This window comes from Tinamus guttatus, unplaced genomic scaffold (genome assembly GCF_059628265.1).
Source record: "Tinamus guttatus ecotype Peru unplaced genomic scaffold, ASM5962826v1 Tinamus_guttatus_pri_ptg000004l, whole genome shotgun sequence".
NCBI lineage: Eukaryota > Metazoa > Chordata > Aves > Tinamiformes > Tinamidae > Tinamus > Tinamus guttatus.
The window spans coordinates 10,523,171-10,541,208 of record NW_028288538.1 but is presented as its reverse complement, the minus strand read 5'-3'; the positions used below and the strand labels follow the sequence as shown (position 1 = coordinate 10,541,208).

The 18,038-nt window shown below is 42.5% G+C and overlaps 1 protein-coding gene across 1 annotated transcript in view; it reads right to left on the bottom strand.

Annotated features, from left to right (window-relative positions):
* Nucleotides 1-552: 552 nt before the first annotated feature.
* Nucleotides 553-18,038, bottom strand: part of FBN1 (fibrillin 1) — a 141,673-nt gene continuing 124,187 nt past the window's right edge. Inside the window, exons 52-66 of the mRNA XM_088540325.1 lie at nucleotides 16,797-16,862; nucleotides 15,938-16,054; nucleotides 15,480-15,599; nucleotides 13,668-13,790; nucleotides 13,188-13,319; nucleotides 12,460-12,585; nucleotides 11,597-11,803; nucleotides 10,696-10,821; nucleotides 10,369-10,491; nucleotides 9,322-9,438; nucleotides 8,448-8,576; nucleotides 7,585-7,704; nucleotides 4,859-5,090; nucleotides 3,641-3,815; nucleotides 553-1,830 (exon numbers count right to left, since the gene is read on the bottom strand). Coding sequence (XP_088396451.1) covers nucleotides 1,441-1,830; nucleotides 3,641-3,815; nucleotides 4,859-5,090; nucleotides 7,585-7,704; nucleotides 8,448-8,576; nucleotides 9,322-9,438; nucleotides 10,369-10,491; nucleotides 10,696-10,821; nucleotides 11,597-11,803; nucleotides 12,460-12,585; nucleotides 13,188-13,319; nucleotides 13,668-13,790; nucleotides 15,480-15,599; nucleotides 15,938-16,054; nucleotides 16,797-16,862 — 2,303 coding nt within the window. The 3' untranslated portion in view covers nucleotides 553-1,440. The remainder of the gene's footprint in view (nucleotides 1,831-3,640; nucleotides 3,816-4,858; nucleotides 5,091-7,584; nucleotides 7,705-8,447; nucleotides 8,577-9,321; nucleotides 9,439-10,368; nucleotides 10,492-10,695; nucleotides 10,822-11,596; nucleotides 11,804-12,459; nucleotides 12,586-13,187; nucleotides 13,320-13,667; nucleotides 13,791-15,479; nucleotides 15,600-15,937; nucleotides 16,055-16,796; nucleotides 16,863-18,038) is intronic.

Here is an 18,038-nt window from a genome sequence, read left to right as displayed (position 1 = left end):
CTGAAAGACAGACCGAGGCACTTGCATATAGAAGAACACCAGCTCTTCATGCAATTCCTTTTATATTAACCCAACTGCAGCCTACGATTACTTTTAATATTGGATTATTGCTTTGTAAACAAACTTAATTAGTCAGTAGTAGCTGCTGAAGTGGAAGTAAAGAATTGAGTATTTTCAATAAGTCAGTTCAAGCAAAAAAAAAAGGACTTTTCAAATGAATTAAACATGTTTTCTGAATAATAATTTAACTTCCAGTTTTGCCTGTTTTGGCTATCAGAGTTACTGATTGACAAGATTATTTAGGTCAAGTCATTGGAAATGTTTTAACTTGCTTTTTTTAGAGTCATAATTTTATAAAATTCCACTGCTGTTCAGATTTGTGGAGGTTTCTGTATTTCTTCCTTTCTTTCTTTGCATGGAGAATGAACACATGGCAGCAGCAAACCTTCACGAAGAGATGAGCGGTGCACATAGACACGCCGCCTCTACCAGACTGTGCGAAGCATTACAATTCAGTCTATCATACTTCAGCAAGAACACAAGGCCACAGAATAAACTAAAAAAAGAACTGTTTTATTGTGACATTTATGACATTGAACCCTTTTTGATAATGAATGATTATGGGTACTCTTGACACGTTACATAATGTCATGGTGTAGGATGGCACTGATTGTCATCTGACTTTTGAGAATGTTTAATGGTCCCTACTGACCTCAGTGCATTTTGGTAAGTCACAGAAACTTTATCATCAGGTTTGTGTATACAGTTAACAAGTAGTTGGTCTTATAAGCACCATTACAAACCCTCACATTAAGGGTATTATTAATCTAGTTTACAAATGCTTCATTGATAAAAATAGCATGATTACAGTATACACACACTTAATTTACATGTAATGTATTATAGGCATAACTGAGATAAACTACTGAGCTAACTTTGGTTGATTGAAGTATTTAGACTGAATAATGGCAATTTTGGCTTCTAAGTTGTGTAAATATTACAGTGCATTTATAAATCTAGGTTGAAAATTTACTAGCACCAAATGGATATCATAAATGGCTGACCTAGTAAGTTGTAGTTGGAGAAGCGAAGTTTAAGTATTACAAAAATAGAGCTGTCCATCAGTTGAAAGCACATTCTTGTACCTCTGCTGAAATGATGATGTGTCTCAGCATCAGTGGCCAACTTACAATGGTAAAAGTCCCAGTTTTCAAGATTCAGCATATCAAGGTAGCTCAGCTACACTTAAAAGCCTGAGAAAGTGGTTGTTTGAGCTAGGGTATTCATCCTGTACCTTGTTTATGTAATAATATAATAGTGCTCGTTCATACCAATGTACTCATGTAAGATTGTACCTATGATATGGAGAATCTGATTGGGAGGAATATTCAGTCCTACCTATCTATCTTTGGTTTAATTATTTGGTCTTTGGTGGATGAATTAATGAAGCAATATCTGAATTTTCATTTTCAGGTTATCTCCCAGCTCACCACTGAGGTAGTCTTTGTCATGTTTCTCTTCAAGCTGGTTAAGTTCCTTCCTTTTATAGAGTGGAATACTACTGATTTGTAATGAATAGTTTCCAGGCACTGGCTTCTTCTTTGTGAAATGAAGGTAACTTATCCCGTCCTTCTTATTGATTCTAAAGAAACCATCTTCATTTCCGTAGTCAATTAAATATCGGTTATGGTTTGTCAGTGTTGTGAGGGCTGGAAGCAGTTCCAGGATGCGGTCCTTATTGCTGAGCTCCGAGATGTTGATGGAGAAAACTGCTGCTTTCTCAATATCCCAGCTGGCGAGACTGACCGGCGGTTCCAGCTCTTGCTGATCCTGCACAAGAACAGAGGACGTGAGCTCGTGTTGTCAGTGCGTTTCGTGGGCGCAGAGGCGTATGCATTTCTTACCCAGTTCACACAGTATTAGTAAGATAGATTTTAAAGGAGGTCCTGTCTATGTAATAAGACATAAGGAGGTCTAGCTGCAGAAAGACTTATCAGAAAGAGACAAAGTCTTTGTCACCACCTCTGCGGAGGTCGCTGGGCCTCTACGCAAGTCCCATGTGGAATGGGACTGTTTTGGGAGCATATTTTTTAACAAAAGCATGTTACACTGCAGTGGCAGAATGGTAGCATTTCAGCCAAAATATTTTAATTTGGAAAGCAAGGGAATGTCTGTTTCCCCAAGGACAAGTGCTCTTATCCAGCACCAACCACAGGGAGCTTTGAAGCACTTTGAATACAGTTTATGATCCCAGCAGCCGCTGTGCCCCAAATCAAAGGTCCTCACTTCTCTGGCCAAAGCAGTTTGCTGCCTTCCCCTGTTAGGCAGGAAGCCGGGCACCTCATGGGGCACCTCGTGGGGCCTCCCTCACAGGCTCAGTTGAGACACCCTCAACTGAATTACAAATACTTGAACATTCTAGAGAGCTGCTGCTTCTAGCCATGTCAATGCACATTGCTTCACCTACAGCACCACCGTCACTGCTGACTGGATAAACAAGTGTGAAGTCAAATGACTGGGGATCCTCCTCCTACAAGGTGTTCAGTTTGGGAAAGTCTCTATCTAATCAGTGTAAATGAGCCTGAAGTGCAGTGACTGCTGCTGAAGGTTGGACTTTGCCATTAGCCTTGCACCCCTGCTAAGGCATTTTAATTTTGCTCCAGAGAGACTATGGTAACATAACACATTAAAGATCTTGCTTTTATCATGGCTCCTGCACTCACGCTCTGAGGGCGATGCTGGATGCAGGCAGCTTCTGGGCAGTTTTGCTGCAAACCAAACTGATGGACAAACAAGATTGCAACAATCTTGAGAATAGTGTCTCACTGCTGTGATCAGTTCACAGCAAACCCCAGGAGGAAGAGTTTGGTGAAGGATTTACTTTTCTTTTAATGCTATTTGAAAAATGTTTAATAAGAATTAAACAAAAATATATCCCCCTGCCAAGGTGAGTGAAAAGGGATGCGTATCCTTTATGTAAAGACAAAACTGGTAACACAGCAGACAGGTTTTCATGCAATACAGGTGTTGACATCCCTTCTTACTGGTGTTATTTGGCGAGCGCTGCAGTAGGTTTTAAGCATATCACTGACCTGCCATTACCCCACCGAGACAAAAGGAAAGGGCCCCAATTCCAGGGCCTTCCGCCAGCGACACGGGGAGCTCGGCCTCCTCTCCTGCCGCCTGGGCAGCCTGGGGGCTGCAAGGGTCCCATGAGACCCAGGAGAGGCTGCGGCAGCAGCGGGATGCTCTGGGCCACCTCCAGCACTGGGATCTGGTGCTGTGTTTGCTTTGGAGGGGCTTCCAGCACTGGCCATGCCATGGCCCTGCCTGGCTGGTGCCCTCTGACAGCGAGACCCCTTGGCTGTGATCGCGCTGCCCCCAGAGCGCAGCGGGGCGTTAGTTTGGTTTTCGTGTTTGATGTGGCACAGACACTCGGCGTGAAGGGCCTCCAGAGGATGACCTTTGCCTGATGACTGTGAACAACTTCAAAAAAACCCCACAGAACTTGATGCTCAAAAACAGCTCTTTGGTCTCCACCAGGGTCTAGTTTTTCCTGGGGGATTCTTTTTTGGGACATTTTCTTCTGAGACTGGCTTTCACAAGACAACCCAAACCCTTGCACCCAAAGTGCAATTACCTCTGCTTCATTTGCAGTTTCATTAGTGCTTCTGCGCTTTCTTCCTCTCTTGTGATACCCATTGATTTTGCATTCGTAACAAGCTTCTGGGGAGAGGGAGTTGTCATCTACTTCTCCGCTGACTGGTAATTCTTGTCCTTGACCTCTGCCTAGCCCAACTCCAGAAACACAGTGTCTGAGGAAAGAAGAAATCCAGAGCAATTCCACTAAGACGTACACTTAAGCAAAAGTTAAATTTAGAAGACACTGAATACAAATAATAATAAAACAACTATGTTACACACTTTTCCAAGGAAAAATTTCTACTTAAGTCAAGAGGCAAAATTCTCACTGAATCACAATGCAACCAACTCTTTGATTTCAAGAGTCTGGCTCCATGAAGCTTTGCCTAAGAGAGACCTGCCAATATTTAATAGTTCTAAAAACACAGGCTTAAGCTCTGAGAAGTTGTTAGTAATTTCTGGCATCTAACCTGGAATGCATTGAAAGAGACCGGTTTTCAGAAAGTGCTGAAAAATCTGAAAATCAGGTCTTTCATAACGTGTCCCAAGTGAGCATCCCAAAGCCTTTAGTCACTTCTGAAAATTTAAGCCACAGTCTTTATGCCTTCCTCTTCAGTGCTCTGTCCTAACACACCTGATGGGATGACTGAGAATTGGTTTTCTTGATAAAATAGACATTTAATCAAACACAATTCACTTGGAATATGTAAAAATATGGAATGGTGTTTACAAGATCATAACAAAATTGTCATTCTAAATGGTGGGTGAAAGCACTTGAAAATATTATTTTACTCTTGAGTTGGTGGGAGGGTGTTTTTCTTGTTTGTTGCTGTTGGGTTTTTTGTTTGGTTTTGTTTTTGAGGCAAGCGACGGGTACAGATCACCAGGAGAGGCGCGAGCTCCCGGGGGCGGCCTGGAGACCTTGGCTCGCTGCTGGGGAGCGGGAGAGAGCAGAGAGGAGTCGCGACATAGAGATTATTGAACCAAGCAGCCCTGGACCAAATCGCCTTGGGCAGCAAAACCACGCGTCTCCCTTCCCTGTTAGCTCTCCCCTGCCTCAGGTGCAAAACAGGCAGCTGTGGGAAGCTTGAGCACCTCCATGATCCCATCCCATTTCACTGGTGCTTCTGCCTGTGGTTCTGCAGCTCCACACTACAGAGAAGGGAGTGGATCGTGTCCCCTTAACGTCCATTAGTTTAAAATGAGAATCCCTTACCCTTGTCCTATTCTGAAGTAACCAGGTGGACATCCACAGACATAGCCACCTTCAGTATTTGAGCACCCATAACTGCATGGGGCTTGTGCAGAACCGCATTCATTGATATCTTGGCAACCTCCACTAAACTGTTCATACTGAAATCCGGTAGGGCACATACATTTATAGCTTCCCAAAGTATTGTGGCAAGATGCTCCTCCACAAATGTGTGCACTGAGGCATTCGTTTTCATCTGGAAAGGAAGCAGAACACATCACGTTAGCTTTCGCCCCCAGCTCTGGGCTGACCTAGCCCTTCAGCAAGGGCCAGCGCGATGTCGCTAGCGGTGCCGCCGCGAGGCGCCCAGGCCGGGGTCGCTGCGAGGCGGCTGCAGGGCAGCGCGCGGGCCGCTCCGGGCGCTTCGGGCCACGCCAGCTCCTGCTCCACAGAGCCGGCAAGTTTCTTCGCCTAGAAACAGCTGAGAGGAATAAAACAGCCTTGTATGGCTGAGAATCTGGTCTTGTAATCCCATTTTTATAGTGCTAAATAGTGCTAAAGGAAAATGAGTAACAAATTCAACTCTGACACCTTTTACAAGCACTGAGACTCCCTCCCTATGCAGGAACAGGTAGGGACAGGTAAGATACAGGAGCAAGCGGTAAAGTAAAAATAAAAGCAGCTGTAGGTATGAAAGACTGACATGTTCTGGGCCAGCCCTTTCCCAAACTTCACAAGAATGGCACTGCGGGAGTTCAGGGTCAGTCCAGGCTTGTTTACTGTAAGTGGATGGTTTGTTAAATATTGTTGGTACGAATGTTTTCTTCGATGAGGGAAACTGCTCTGAAAAGCCCCGAGCGCTGCTGCCTGTGATAACGCAGCCGACTGGAGCGTCTGTGGGTGCGCACGCCGAAGAAACCGCCTCTGGACACTGCGAGGATAGAGCACAGAGAGCATCTCTGACCTGAGGATCCAGACTGTGGGAGAAGTGCTAGTTCAGAACGTTATTGTCTTGTTCTGAACAATGTGGCTATTCTTGTTTAAAAGCAACCCCTTTCCTTGCAGCGTGATTTATGGCATGGTGCACGGCAGCACTGCCTGGGCAGGGGATGCAGTCACACACAGCACAAGGCTTGGGAGGAACCAAAGCATTCTTCAGTGATTATCTAAATATGTGTTGCAGCAACATCAAAAGTCCCTGAACACTTCATTAAATAAGCTAAAAAGACACAAACTGTTTGCAGAATTGGGATTGCCAAGTAATATGAAGGAAGTATCTTGGAAAAAACTATTTCATAGATTCTTCCCCTGGGGTACACCCAGGAGATCTAGATAAGTATCTTAAGTGTATACAGTTACAGACATTACGGTTTGAACATGTGGACACCACAAGGTATTGAAACCTGGTCTAAGGGAGTTTTGCCATCAACTTGGAGCAATATTTCTGTTGCCACCGCTAAGTCCTCATACCTAACACAGCTGAACTCATTGCAGTTACACTGCATCAAAACCACAGGTTTGGGCCGCAAAGAGCTGCAGCACGAGGAGATCTGCTCCTTTGCTGAGCTGCACATCAGCATGAGTGTGCACACTGGGGTCCTGAGTTTGGGCTCAGGTCCCGTAGTTTGGGTGATCGTTGGAAGAAAAAATATGAAAAAAGTGGGAAAAAAACAGGTACACAAGCTCTGGATAGGGCGGGAACCGTGCCGTCAGCTGCAGCGTAACTGAGCGAGCTGCATTTCTTCATATTCTACAATATCCACCAGCAAGCAGACCTGGGAGTGCTAAAAATGCAGGTTCTTATCTACAGGCTTGTTTGGCTCTTTTATTATAATGCAGATTCATTTTAAATTTAACCCAAAACCGTGCTAGCCTAATTAATATTTTGGAAAATCACCCTACTTCTGTACTCCCTTCCTCATCACTTCTATGTAATAGGCACTGAGTGCTGGAGCACAAGCAGGCAAATGTCACAGCAAGGACCAAATGAAATGTCAGGAAATTTGGTAAGCATAATTAAAAGCAGAGACCTCCCCGGAGCACCACAATGATAACAAGCAAAGGCATTTTTATGTTTCCAAAAGCAAAGGAAGACAAACAAAGAGTTATGAAGCCATCCGTTCTCAAAAGGTCATCCTACACATCTCTATCCACGCAAGAGCAGCTTGTATGAAGTCTGTTAAATGCAACTAAAAATGCACATAACTCTCATTAGCAGAAACAGGATTCATTTTTCTCTTGCTTGAATATGGTGTGTTCATGCTGCGCTGTTGAAACAGTGCAGAGACATCTTCCATGACTTCTGCAGAGGACCCATTTCCTCACGCTCATCACGGTAAGCAGTAACACTCTGCACATGCAGCCTCATCTAGGAGAGCTCACAGACTTGGGACACAACCAACCACAACCTGTCTTGGGACAGGAGCTGTGTCTGTGTTGCATGACTGAGGCATCCTGTGTCTGGGTCATGAAATACACCAGCAATACCAGTTCCCTCCAAGTCAATACAACCTCTAGCACCTTCAAGGATGAGCTTGTGCTTAAATACATCACTCAATCAGGGTTTGGCTAGTGAGTGTTTCCTATCAGCTTTGCTTTTTACCAGAGGACACATTTATAATTAAACTTCACTGAACTTTCTAAATTATAATCAGAAAAAAGTAAATGGCAAACTGCCCCCCGCTCTTCGTTTCTTGCTGCTAATAAAGGTAATGTGCATTTTAATGTACAAATTTCAAAAGGTGACTTGCCAACACATTGGTTCCATTGGTAATGTTGGAGATATCCTTGCGGGCAGCTACACCTGTATCCTCCAATTATATTCTGGCAACCATGCTGACACCGGTGGTTTCCATCACATTCATCAACATCTAAAAAAGTGAGATACACTCTCAATCCTGGGAAATATGCTCAAATTATGCTTTATTCAAAAACTGTATTACAAATGATCACATACATTCATGTACCATATATAATTATATATTCCAGTATCTTCCAAAACACTGGCTAGCCTTTGGAGAGCCCTTCAGGTTTGGATTTCTGACTATACAGCAAGTAGAGCAAAATCAATTTGTACAGGGGACCATCAATGCTTTCCCACTGCTCCCAACTACTAGCAAAGAGCTGCCTGGCCTGTACTTGAGCATCCAGCACAGGAGGGCCAGCATATCTTGTTTCAAAGCAAACCAATCTCTGTCCCAGGAGAGGGCTCTGGAGGGTTTAGGAACTAGGAGGAAGTCTGCAGCCCTTGCACTATCTGTTTAGCAAGTTGTTTGAATTTGCAAGACTTCCTGTCCTCAGTGGGTGCCTCAGAAATTCAGGCAGGATTCAACAGAAGTTCACTGAACTTACGATGCTAAACTAAAACACTTCAGACTAAAGCATAAATTACAGTTTCCACAGAATATTTCTGTCCAGCTCTTCAGCACTCAGGCTTAATCTATCTATTGAGGCCTGTGGAGATATATATCCCTTTGTTGCTAGCTTTCCATAACCCCATACCCACACACAACCTGCATGTGCTCACCCGTAGGTCCTCCTCGGATGCCAGCATGACAGCAGAAGCAAGGAAGCAAGAGAAGACCAAGTTACAAGCCCTGTGTGCTTCACCTACCTTCACAACTGAGCCCAGTTTGATCGAGCGAGAAGCCACGCTGACACTCGCAAACAAAACTTCCTGGTGTGTTCTGGCAAATACCCTTTGCTCCACAGAGATTGATTTCAGTAGCACATTCATTATTATCTGAAGGAAACCAAAGCCTTAGTGTTAGTTTTTATGATTTGTTGGGACACTGACAATGAGCAAACTGTGACAAGCCATAGAGAAACATTAGCAATGTAGTCATCTTATTGTTCTCTCCATTTTTTACTTCGCTCTACAGGAGAAGTAAAACTTCTACTAGTAACGGCTATGGGAAGAGAAATGTTTCCTTTGTTCACTAAGGATCTGGAGTCTGACAACTGGGTCTTCAAAACACCTGTAAATTCATACCCATACCACAGGCATCAGACTGCTGCAGACCAGATCCAACTTGCAGAGCAGAAACACAATGTTTGCAGGAAGTAGCTTCATGTGACACTTCCACAGACTTAATGGGTACGTGTTTAAAGGACAACTGCAGAAATGTATTTAGTGCTTATAGTTTAAAGGATCCTTGACATGGCCACCAGTGTGGGACTTGCAATGAACAGAAACATAATGAAATTTTCACTTGCTGTGGAGAAAGGTTAGAAATCATTTACACCAATTAGTGTTTTTACTGTATGGCCCTTGAAGTAGGAAAATTCAAAGACAAGACTTGTGAAAACAAGAGAAGGTAGGAGAAAAAGTCTTTCTGTACGTTCCGCTCTATGGCACTGGGATCAATATTTTGCCTACTTTCCATTTGGTTTCTTAGAAAGCTGAATCTACGTTCTCGTTACTTTGTTTCTGCAGGAACGGTCAGTAAGAAATCCCAAATTTGAGCTTACATTCCCCCATGTCTTACCTATGCAGGCCGTATGGTGCTGAGTGAATCCAGGAGGACATTTACAAGTGAAGCCCCCAATAGTGTTGACACAGAGGAACTGGCAGTTGTGCTGCTTTGTTGCACATTCATCAAGATCTAAAAGAGGAGCAGACATTTTTCACTAGTGCTCCCTACGGAAGAGCCAACACTGCCACTAGATTTAGACAGAAGTGAGTGCAAGCAAATGACATATCAAATAAAGCCTTATGAATCTGTGCCTCACTCTCCATACTGGCTTCAAGTTCCCCCTCCCAGAGAGTGACCGGTAATTTGGAGTCAAGTTAACACAGAATAACAGCAACCATTCTCATCTGTCCAAAAGACACTATTACAAATAAATATCTGCTCTCAGTGCAGTCTATAAAAGGGAAATCTCCATCTTCCCAAGAACCAGTGTCAGACTACAAAACAGTACTGCACTGAAGAATGCTGTTAAGCCAGAAGAAATATTTAAATGCTAATGACAGAGTAAACTGTTATTTCCAATTCCAAGGTTAGAACTCCTGCTCTAACTTGTGTGGGTTTTAGTCAGACCTTTGCTACCAAGATACAGAAGTAAATAAAAATATAATGAACATTTTTTAATCTCTGCTGCACTGCTGTCTCTTACCCAGAATGCTGCAGAGGTGGAAGGTTAAAACTTTGTTGAAACTGGACAAGGTTCTGCAAACCCTGTTCATCTTTCTGGTGCAGATCATTAGAGTTACTATAGTTAGCAGCCATTAAGATACATTTATCATTGAAAAAATACAGCTTAAATCAACATGCCTACCATTAAAGAACCAACTGTTTATACCACTGGGTCTCAAACCTTTTAAGACAGTTGCTATCAGCCTGAAAATATTCATGAGGATGTAATGTTCATCCATATTATCAAGTTAATTAAAACATCAGCAAGCCAATTTCCACTGTCCTTAGTGGAAATACACAAATCAAGCAGGCAGATTTACATCATCTAAATGTTCTTGGATTGGTATTTGCTGTTAAAACTCAGATTTTCTGCAGCAAACTCTCCTCACTTTTTACCTTTGCAGCTTCTCCCATCTTCTTGGAGGATGTACCCTTTTGGACATGAACACTGGAAGCTCCCCTCTGTGTTTTTGCAGATGAAATTGCAAGGTTTTGGTGACTCATTACATTCATTCAGATCTAAAAAAGGAAAAAGCAGACACCTCAATGATGACAAACAAGATTTGTGATAATATTTTTTTAAAATCCTCAGAAGATAACAGAAAGAAATCCTGCAGATCTGCTAAGGGATGACACTTGCTTTTCTCATTTTTCAAAGTTTCTGCTCTTCCTTCTCCAAGTTATTTCCCAGTAATAAACTACACAACATAATGAAAAACCTACCTATGCAAAGAGTGCCTGTTATATCTGTAGTATAGCCAAGATTGCAATGGCAACGGTAAGAGCCTCTCTCATTGATGCATTCCCCATTACGACAGACATCATGAATAACCTTGCACTCATCAATATCTGCAATTAAACAGAGGTCAGTTCAAAAAGGAAGAATATGAGCATCATATTTCATCCAACTTCAGTTGTCCCTTATGACCTGACATGAAAAAAAAAAAAAAAACGCCTCTACATAAAAATAACATAACATCACAAAGTATTTCATAGACTATGGCGAAAAACTAAGCAAGGAGGCATGGAAATTAGAGCTGATTCCATCCACTCTGCTTTCATATACCAAACAGCTCTTAATCAGTGCCTACTGATTACAATGCACTCGAACATTGCAGGGTGCAGGTGCCCACACAGGCATGTGTCAATCACTCAGCATGCAAAATTCCATGTGAGGAACAACTTCTTTCCTGTGAGGGTGACAGAGCCCTGGAACAGGCAGTCCAGAGAGGTGGTGGAGTCTCCTTCTCTGGAGACCTTCCAAACCTGCCTGGATGTGACCCTGTGCCACGTGCTCTAGGTGTCCCTGCTAGAGCAGGGAATTGGACTAGATGATCTCTAGAGGTCCTTGCCAACCTCAACCATTCTGTGATCTGTGAAGACAGCCAGGAGCCCTGGACTGGGTGGGTGCCCTGTCACCAGTGCCTGTGCCTATGCACCCTTCTCTGTTACCTCCTGCAGCCTCTCCACACAAAATCCTGCAGAATATTAGGAGTGGTATTTAAAGCGCTTAAGTGCATTCCCTTTAAGGAATTCACAGCATTCAAATGGGCAAAAAGCAAGAGTTCATTAAACATCACAATCTTGCATTGTATAACATGGCCTTTAAGAGGTAAGTCAGTACCTGCTCCATTAGACATGTATCCTCGGCCATGAGGGCAAAGCTTTTTGAAGGCCACGGTGCCTGGGAAGGGGCAGACCTCACAGTTTGGCCCCCAGCCTCGGCCACCGTCACAGCAGCATTCAGACTTGGTCACAGAGTTCCGGTTGCTTGATCCGATTTGACACATACTTTGTAGCACTTCAGTGAAGCAGTAGCCCTCCCTGTTGTCTGCAAGACAAATTATGCATCACACAGAATCCTAATGGTGATGACCTTCAGAGGGTCATGAGATACTAGGAATTTAGTCAGAAATATAAAAGAAAGGAAGGCATACTTCACCCTGGGACTGTGGAACTGAGAATGAAAGAGTACCAGCAGTAAGAAAGAGAACACGATGTCTAAGGGAAACAAAGAAGACAGAAAATTTAGCAAAAGGTAGAAGACAAATTACATTATGCTCATAAAAGGACGTGTTTCTGTTTGAACCCAGTGAAAAAGGACTGGCTGAAAAAGGAACTAAAGAAGAGCTAGAGTAATTCCAGGCTCACTATGGCCACTGCTCAGGGAGCTCTCAGCTCGACACGCAATCTAATGGGCTGAAGCAGCCACACAATTAGTGCATCAAGAATGAACCTGCAGGAAGGCACCTACATAGGAGGGCCCTTTCCTGAAGGTGCATAAATTCAGAAGTGTCTTTACTCGCTATTACATCTCTAAGCTTAAGCTCTTGAGCATTTCTTCAAAACAGAGCACATTATTAAGCAGGAAGGCAACCTTAACCAAGAGTCACTATTCACTACCAAAAACACCAACAGAGAGACTCCCAGAGAGCAGAATCTCTGCTGTTAAAGGGAGAGTTTGCCGAGGTGTTTCTGGGGACTTACCAAGGCACTCGTTCTGGCTGTCGCTGACGGTGAATCCCTCATTGCATTCGCACCTGTAACTTCCCACAGTGTTTACGCAACGGCCGTTCTCACAGATCCCTGGTTTTGTCTGACATTCATTCTCATCTGTGTTTTTGAAATGATAGACAAAAATCAAGCCCCTCTCTGGGTTAAGAAGGTTTGAAAAGCTTCTATGGAACTTTCTAAGCCATACACTCTGTCTCTTTAAAGTTGCATAAATACTAAATTTCTTAAAATTCTCAGAGGAGATTTGAATTTTCAGAGGAAATGGTATTCAGGCTCAACATCATTCATTGGCTCAACATCATTTTGCTACAGACTTTTCTCTGCAACATGCTCCTCCACGTTTTTCAAAATTATTTGGCAGCTTCACTTTTGAATGCACTGAAAAGTTTAAAACCAATACAGATCTACATGCATCTGAGAGATACATAAGCTTACAACAGTGGGCCCAATTCTCTGCTTTCTTCACTCAGAATAATTAACAGCAGTACAAACTGTTTGTAAAACAGACAGCTCTCAATTTTCACTGCCCAGATGCTTGCACAGAGTGAGAAGAACAGGGAAGGAAAGAGTGCATAGCACCAGCAGAAAAGTAATTGCATAATTCTTCCCCTAAGTTCCTTAAAACCACGTTAAATCCAAAATTCTCAGCTCTGCTGTGGAACTAGGTGTTTACAGAGGTTGTCCACTTGAGCATCACTTACCTATACAGCCTTCTGCGTCCGGTCTGGGCTGATAGCCTGGTCCACAGATACACATAAAGGTGCCTATTAGGTTTTTGCACTCCATTTGTTTTGCGTCGCAGTCATGAATACCTTCTTCACACTCATTCTGGTCTAAAACATAGGTTTAGACTTTGTTATAGACAGAAATCCTCCCGGAAATTCACCATAGTAAATTCTGACTTTGGAGTTTTAGTCATAATCAAATACTACACAAGATTTACTGTGCTAGATAATTATAAGATATACTAGGCTAGGGAAAATTGATTTCTCCTAAATGCTCTTTTTCAGGGCAAAATAAAGCCACGTCATCTAATATGAGGTAATTTTATGCAGAAGTATAATTCTATAGGCAAGAGAAGGTCCCATAATGTAAACCATTGAATTTCATCCCAAATTGTCTCTTGCTTTTGGGGATTGAAACTCCAGCCTGCTACTGCAGCAGCCTGGCAGGAGCTTTACCTCTGCACATCCTGCGGTCCTCTCGCAGGACGTAGCCCGTGGGGCACTTGCACTCGTAGGAGCCGAAGGTGTTGACGCAGCGGAAGGCGCACAGCAGAGGGTTCTGGATGCACTCGTTCACGTCTGCATTCGAAGCGACAAAAACCATATCAGGAGTGAAACATGTTTTTGCGAGTTGCAGCAGGCAAGAATACACAGGCTTTAGGTACGTTCGACACCGCAAATCCCAGCTTGCTGAGGGCTATGTTTTAGTGCCTGACAACCCACAGTTCTGCTACAGTTCTGCTAATTATAGATTTCTGCTTAGAACGGCCAGCAGACATCCTATTTGTCAGGATGTTTGCACAGCTACCTGAAATTTCACTATCTTTGATGGCAAACAGTCAATGAAAATAATTTCCAGATCCATCCTGCCAAAATACTGTCAGAGTTAAAATCATCTCTTTTATGCATCCAGGCTCAAATTTTATGGCTAGCTATTTTTAAATTCTAGATTCATAAATTCATTATTTTTGTACCCGATATTCCACAAAACATTACCCTTATGGAAGCATATTCATTTTGAAGTGCAGTTATGCACACTCTGTTACCCCAGAAATTATTGCTAACGATGCTTACACACTCTGCTGACCCCTCCCTCTGCAACTGGAGCCTCTCGCCCAAATTCCACAGGGAAGTGAATGAAGCTCTAACTGCACATGAAGTGGAAACAAGCTAATGCTAAAGTAGAAGCATTCTCTTGCAAGGGATTGCGAACTAGATTGTGGCAGACAATTTAGGAATAGCTGTGTCAGGTCAGATGAGAGTGTCAGAATGTCCGAGAACATTTTCCTCTCTCTGGCAGTAACTGGAGGAGAATATTTAAAAAAAGGGTGGGGGGGGGGGGGAAGCTTACTGTATATGCAGAGATCTTTTTCTCGATACAGCCCCTCAATTTAAGGACTTCCACAGCCAAAACCCACATCTAAGCTATCAAGCTTAATTTCCATTGACAAATTCCCACACAAATTTGTACAATCTCTTTTGGAACAATTTACACTTGTGGCCTCGCTAATGCTCTGCAGCAATGAGTTCCACAACTTCAGTAAGTACTATGCATATAAAAAATGTTTGCTTTGGTTTGTCTTACACTTTCCCTCCCGCTCTGGTACGTTACCAGCCGAGGCTTTATACATTTCAGTCGCATATCTCTTCAGACACATTTTCACAGTGAAAAATTCTAGTTAATTTATGTTCTTCATATCTCTTCTATAACTTTCACCTTCCTTACTAACTCATTCCTTGAACAGTTCCATATTTTTACTTTTGGAATGGGAAACCAAAGAACTGGAAATATTCGACACCAGTGTACCATGGCCATTTTATAGTACCGTAAGTGGGTGTTCTGTTCTGTTCTCTTTCCAAACAAACCCAAGAATTACTTTTTCTATTCTAATCTCTGCCTAGCATTTCAGAAATCAGCCACAGCCTCTCTACACTCAAGGGTTATTTGGGAGGTAAACTAAAAGGGCAAGCACAATAAGCAGCATTTCTGGGGAGTGTTTTGCAGGGAACATAGCCCAACATGCTCCCTGGGAAGGCCACTAACAGTTATTATCTCAAAGCTTGTTCACTCAATTTCCAGAAAAAGGTACCACAGTTCAAGGTGGATACTAGAATAAGGAACTGATCTTTCTACTTCAGATAAAGATGCATCATTCCAAAACTGTCTAATTTTTTAGCTGCTTTACTTTTCTCAGCTGTTTCTGAAATCAGGGGACTGTGCTCCCCCATGCAGCTGCGATGACGATCCAGAACACGGGGGAGTCTCACCTTCACAGGTCATCATTGGTCCAGGCTCAAATCCCTCAACACAGGTGCATTCAAAACCTCCTACCACATTTCTGCAAGTTCCATTTCCACAAGGATTTCCAACAGCACATTCATCGGTATCTGTGAGCAGTTAAATCAAGGCAGGAATAGAGGGTTACACTCAACCAGAAAGTAAAAAAACTTATGGTTTTTTATATCTGCCAGTTTAAAATCCAAGAACTCACTTAGGTTAGTGAATTATCTATCGAGTCCCACCAAAATTTGGGACTGGCAGAGGTTATCTGACCCAAGCCCCCTCTCAGCGCAGAAGGAACTTGGAGCAGCTTGCTGAGGCCCTGCCCAATTGGCTTTTGATATAGATATCCCACAGTATTAGATTATATCCCCACTGTTCCTTAATTAGGAACTTGGGGATTCAAACGATGCTTTAAAATGGAAGATGAAACAGCTAAACTTACCCACACACTGAGCTCCCTCCAGGATGTAACCATATGGACATTCACAGCGGAAAGACCCATCTGTGTTGATACACTGCCCAAATTTACAGTTATCTGGATCACGGCACTCATCCACATCTTGACCAGAAATACAGAGAACACATTTAGTGCACTTAGACTTAGACCCCTCTCAAAGAGCAAGTTCTGTTATGGCAGAAAATATTCCTGAGCTCACAACAAAGAATACTAATCTTATTTGTAATTTGATTTGCTGGGATAAGGCACACAATCCAACTTGCAGGTCAGCTTTCAGAAAGCAAAACAGGAACTGATTTCAAATGCAAGATAAAATACCTCCCTGAGCAGGGCCACAGAGAGAAGAGGAGATATCAAAAACAGTTGCCAACCAGCTTCCCTTAAATGCAAAACTTTAGCCAATACAACTGAAGTGCTGTTTGTCTTGGGAGAGAATATAATGCACTGAGGGGATCAGGGAAGTAACTTCCCTAATCTGGTAGTGTTTGCACTACTGCAGAATTAAAAGCTTTCACTGTAAATAACCTACACATATTCTACATGAAAGAGCCAGAATATGATATGGCCCATTTGTTAGATCACACACAACTTTCCTAGAAAGTCAGCTCAGTCTAAATTAAAAAGCAAAATGTGCTGCTCTAAAACAGGATTACTTTCCGATATATGAGAGACTCATGTTTGAATTTATCTGTACATATATCTGTATAAATAATTGAAAATAATGTCTACACATTTCTAAATTCATGGCTTTAGAAAATACTTGCAGAGGTGTTTTTTCAGTTGGGAGGGAGGATAGCTATGGGTAGCAAATGGCATACTAATGGGTAACATTTCAGTCACTTACCCAGCCTTGCATCACCAGGTCCAACAAGGATGCCAATTCCAAATGGACAAATCTGCCGGAATGCCTCTGTAAAAAACAATCAAGCAAACAAACAAGCAAACAAGAGAGTCAAATTAAATCCTGCCTTGGCAATCAACAATACCACAAGCTAGAGAACCACTAGCAGTGATTCATATCCTTCCAGTCAGATACTGGCAGCAATCCTCACTATTTTAATGCACTTAAATGTGTTTTATATGCGTCCATGTCCATGTACTCATGCTCAGATTCAGAACTATAATATCTAAAACTAAAATCTAATGTAGTCTTACCCATATGTAAAGTAAGCAGGCTGTGTGCTTGAGTTAGCTCGCCTGCATTCAGATGTCATACGGAGGAGACCACGTCAAAGACAACCACCAAGTAGCTAAACTCCACTGCCCAAGACATGCTAAAACATAAATTTCTTAGCCTCAGATATCTAGAAGCCTTTTCTTTTTTAAAGGATGGGAAAAAATAGCCATGGTCTCATATCTTGAGAGCAGTTTGGATTGGGAAAAATATATGAAATGACCCATCAAGGAAATGCTGTGAATTATACCACGCTTTTCCAACGGACCTTGGCTCAAACACTCCAGGGGCAACTCAATGAGACATGCACAGAGACTAAGTCTTGATGAAATACTGCAACTGGTGCAACCTGTATCTCCCTCTTTTTTTCCCTTGGCTTTGGTGAGGATTGTGTGCAAAACATCTTATGTGACTTATTAATGAACTGTATTAACGTACTGATGAAATCCATGTGTCATTATAAATTAAACTGTCCCATGATGGTACAAAGTCCCGTTGACTTTTTTTAATGCCTTGTTAATCATGGTTTCACAAAGGATAGTAAAAAGGAAAGTGTTTAGCACAATTTGGGGTAAGGAGTCTTTTTCATTAGAGCCTCAGATAGGCCATTTCTTTTTGCAGGTCCTTCACAATGATGACCCTGAGATTTTTTTTCCTTTTTTTTTTTTTTAAAGCAATAAAATATGGCCAGAAAATGTGACATGGTGACTGGTATGTGAACTGGTATGTAGTTCTAGTTCTACCGTTCTCAAAATAACCAGAGATGTGTTACGGTGTCACCTCCTGCACTTCCTTACAATTACATGAATTCCATTCCTCCGGCAGGTTTGCACACTCAGAGCCTACCAAAGAACTAACACTTTCCTCCACTTTTAGTATTTATCACTATACTGTCCACTCTAACCATGCTGA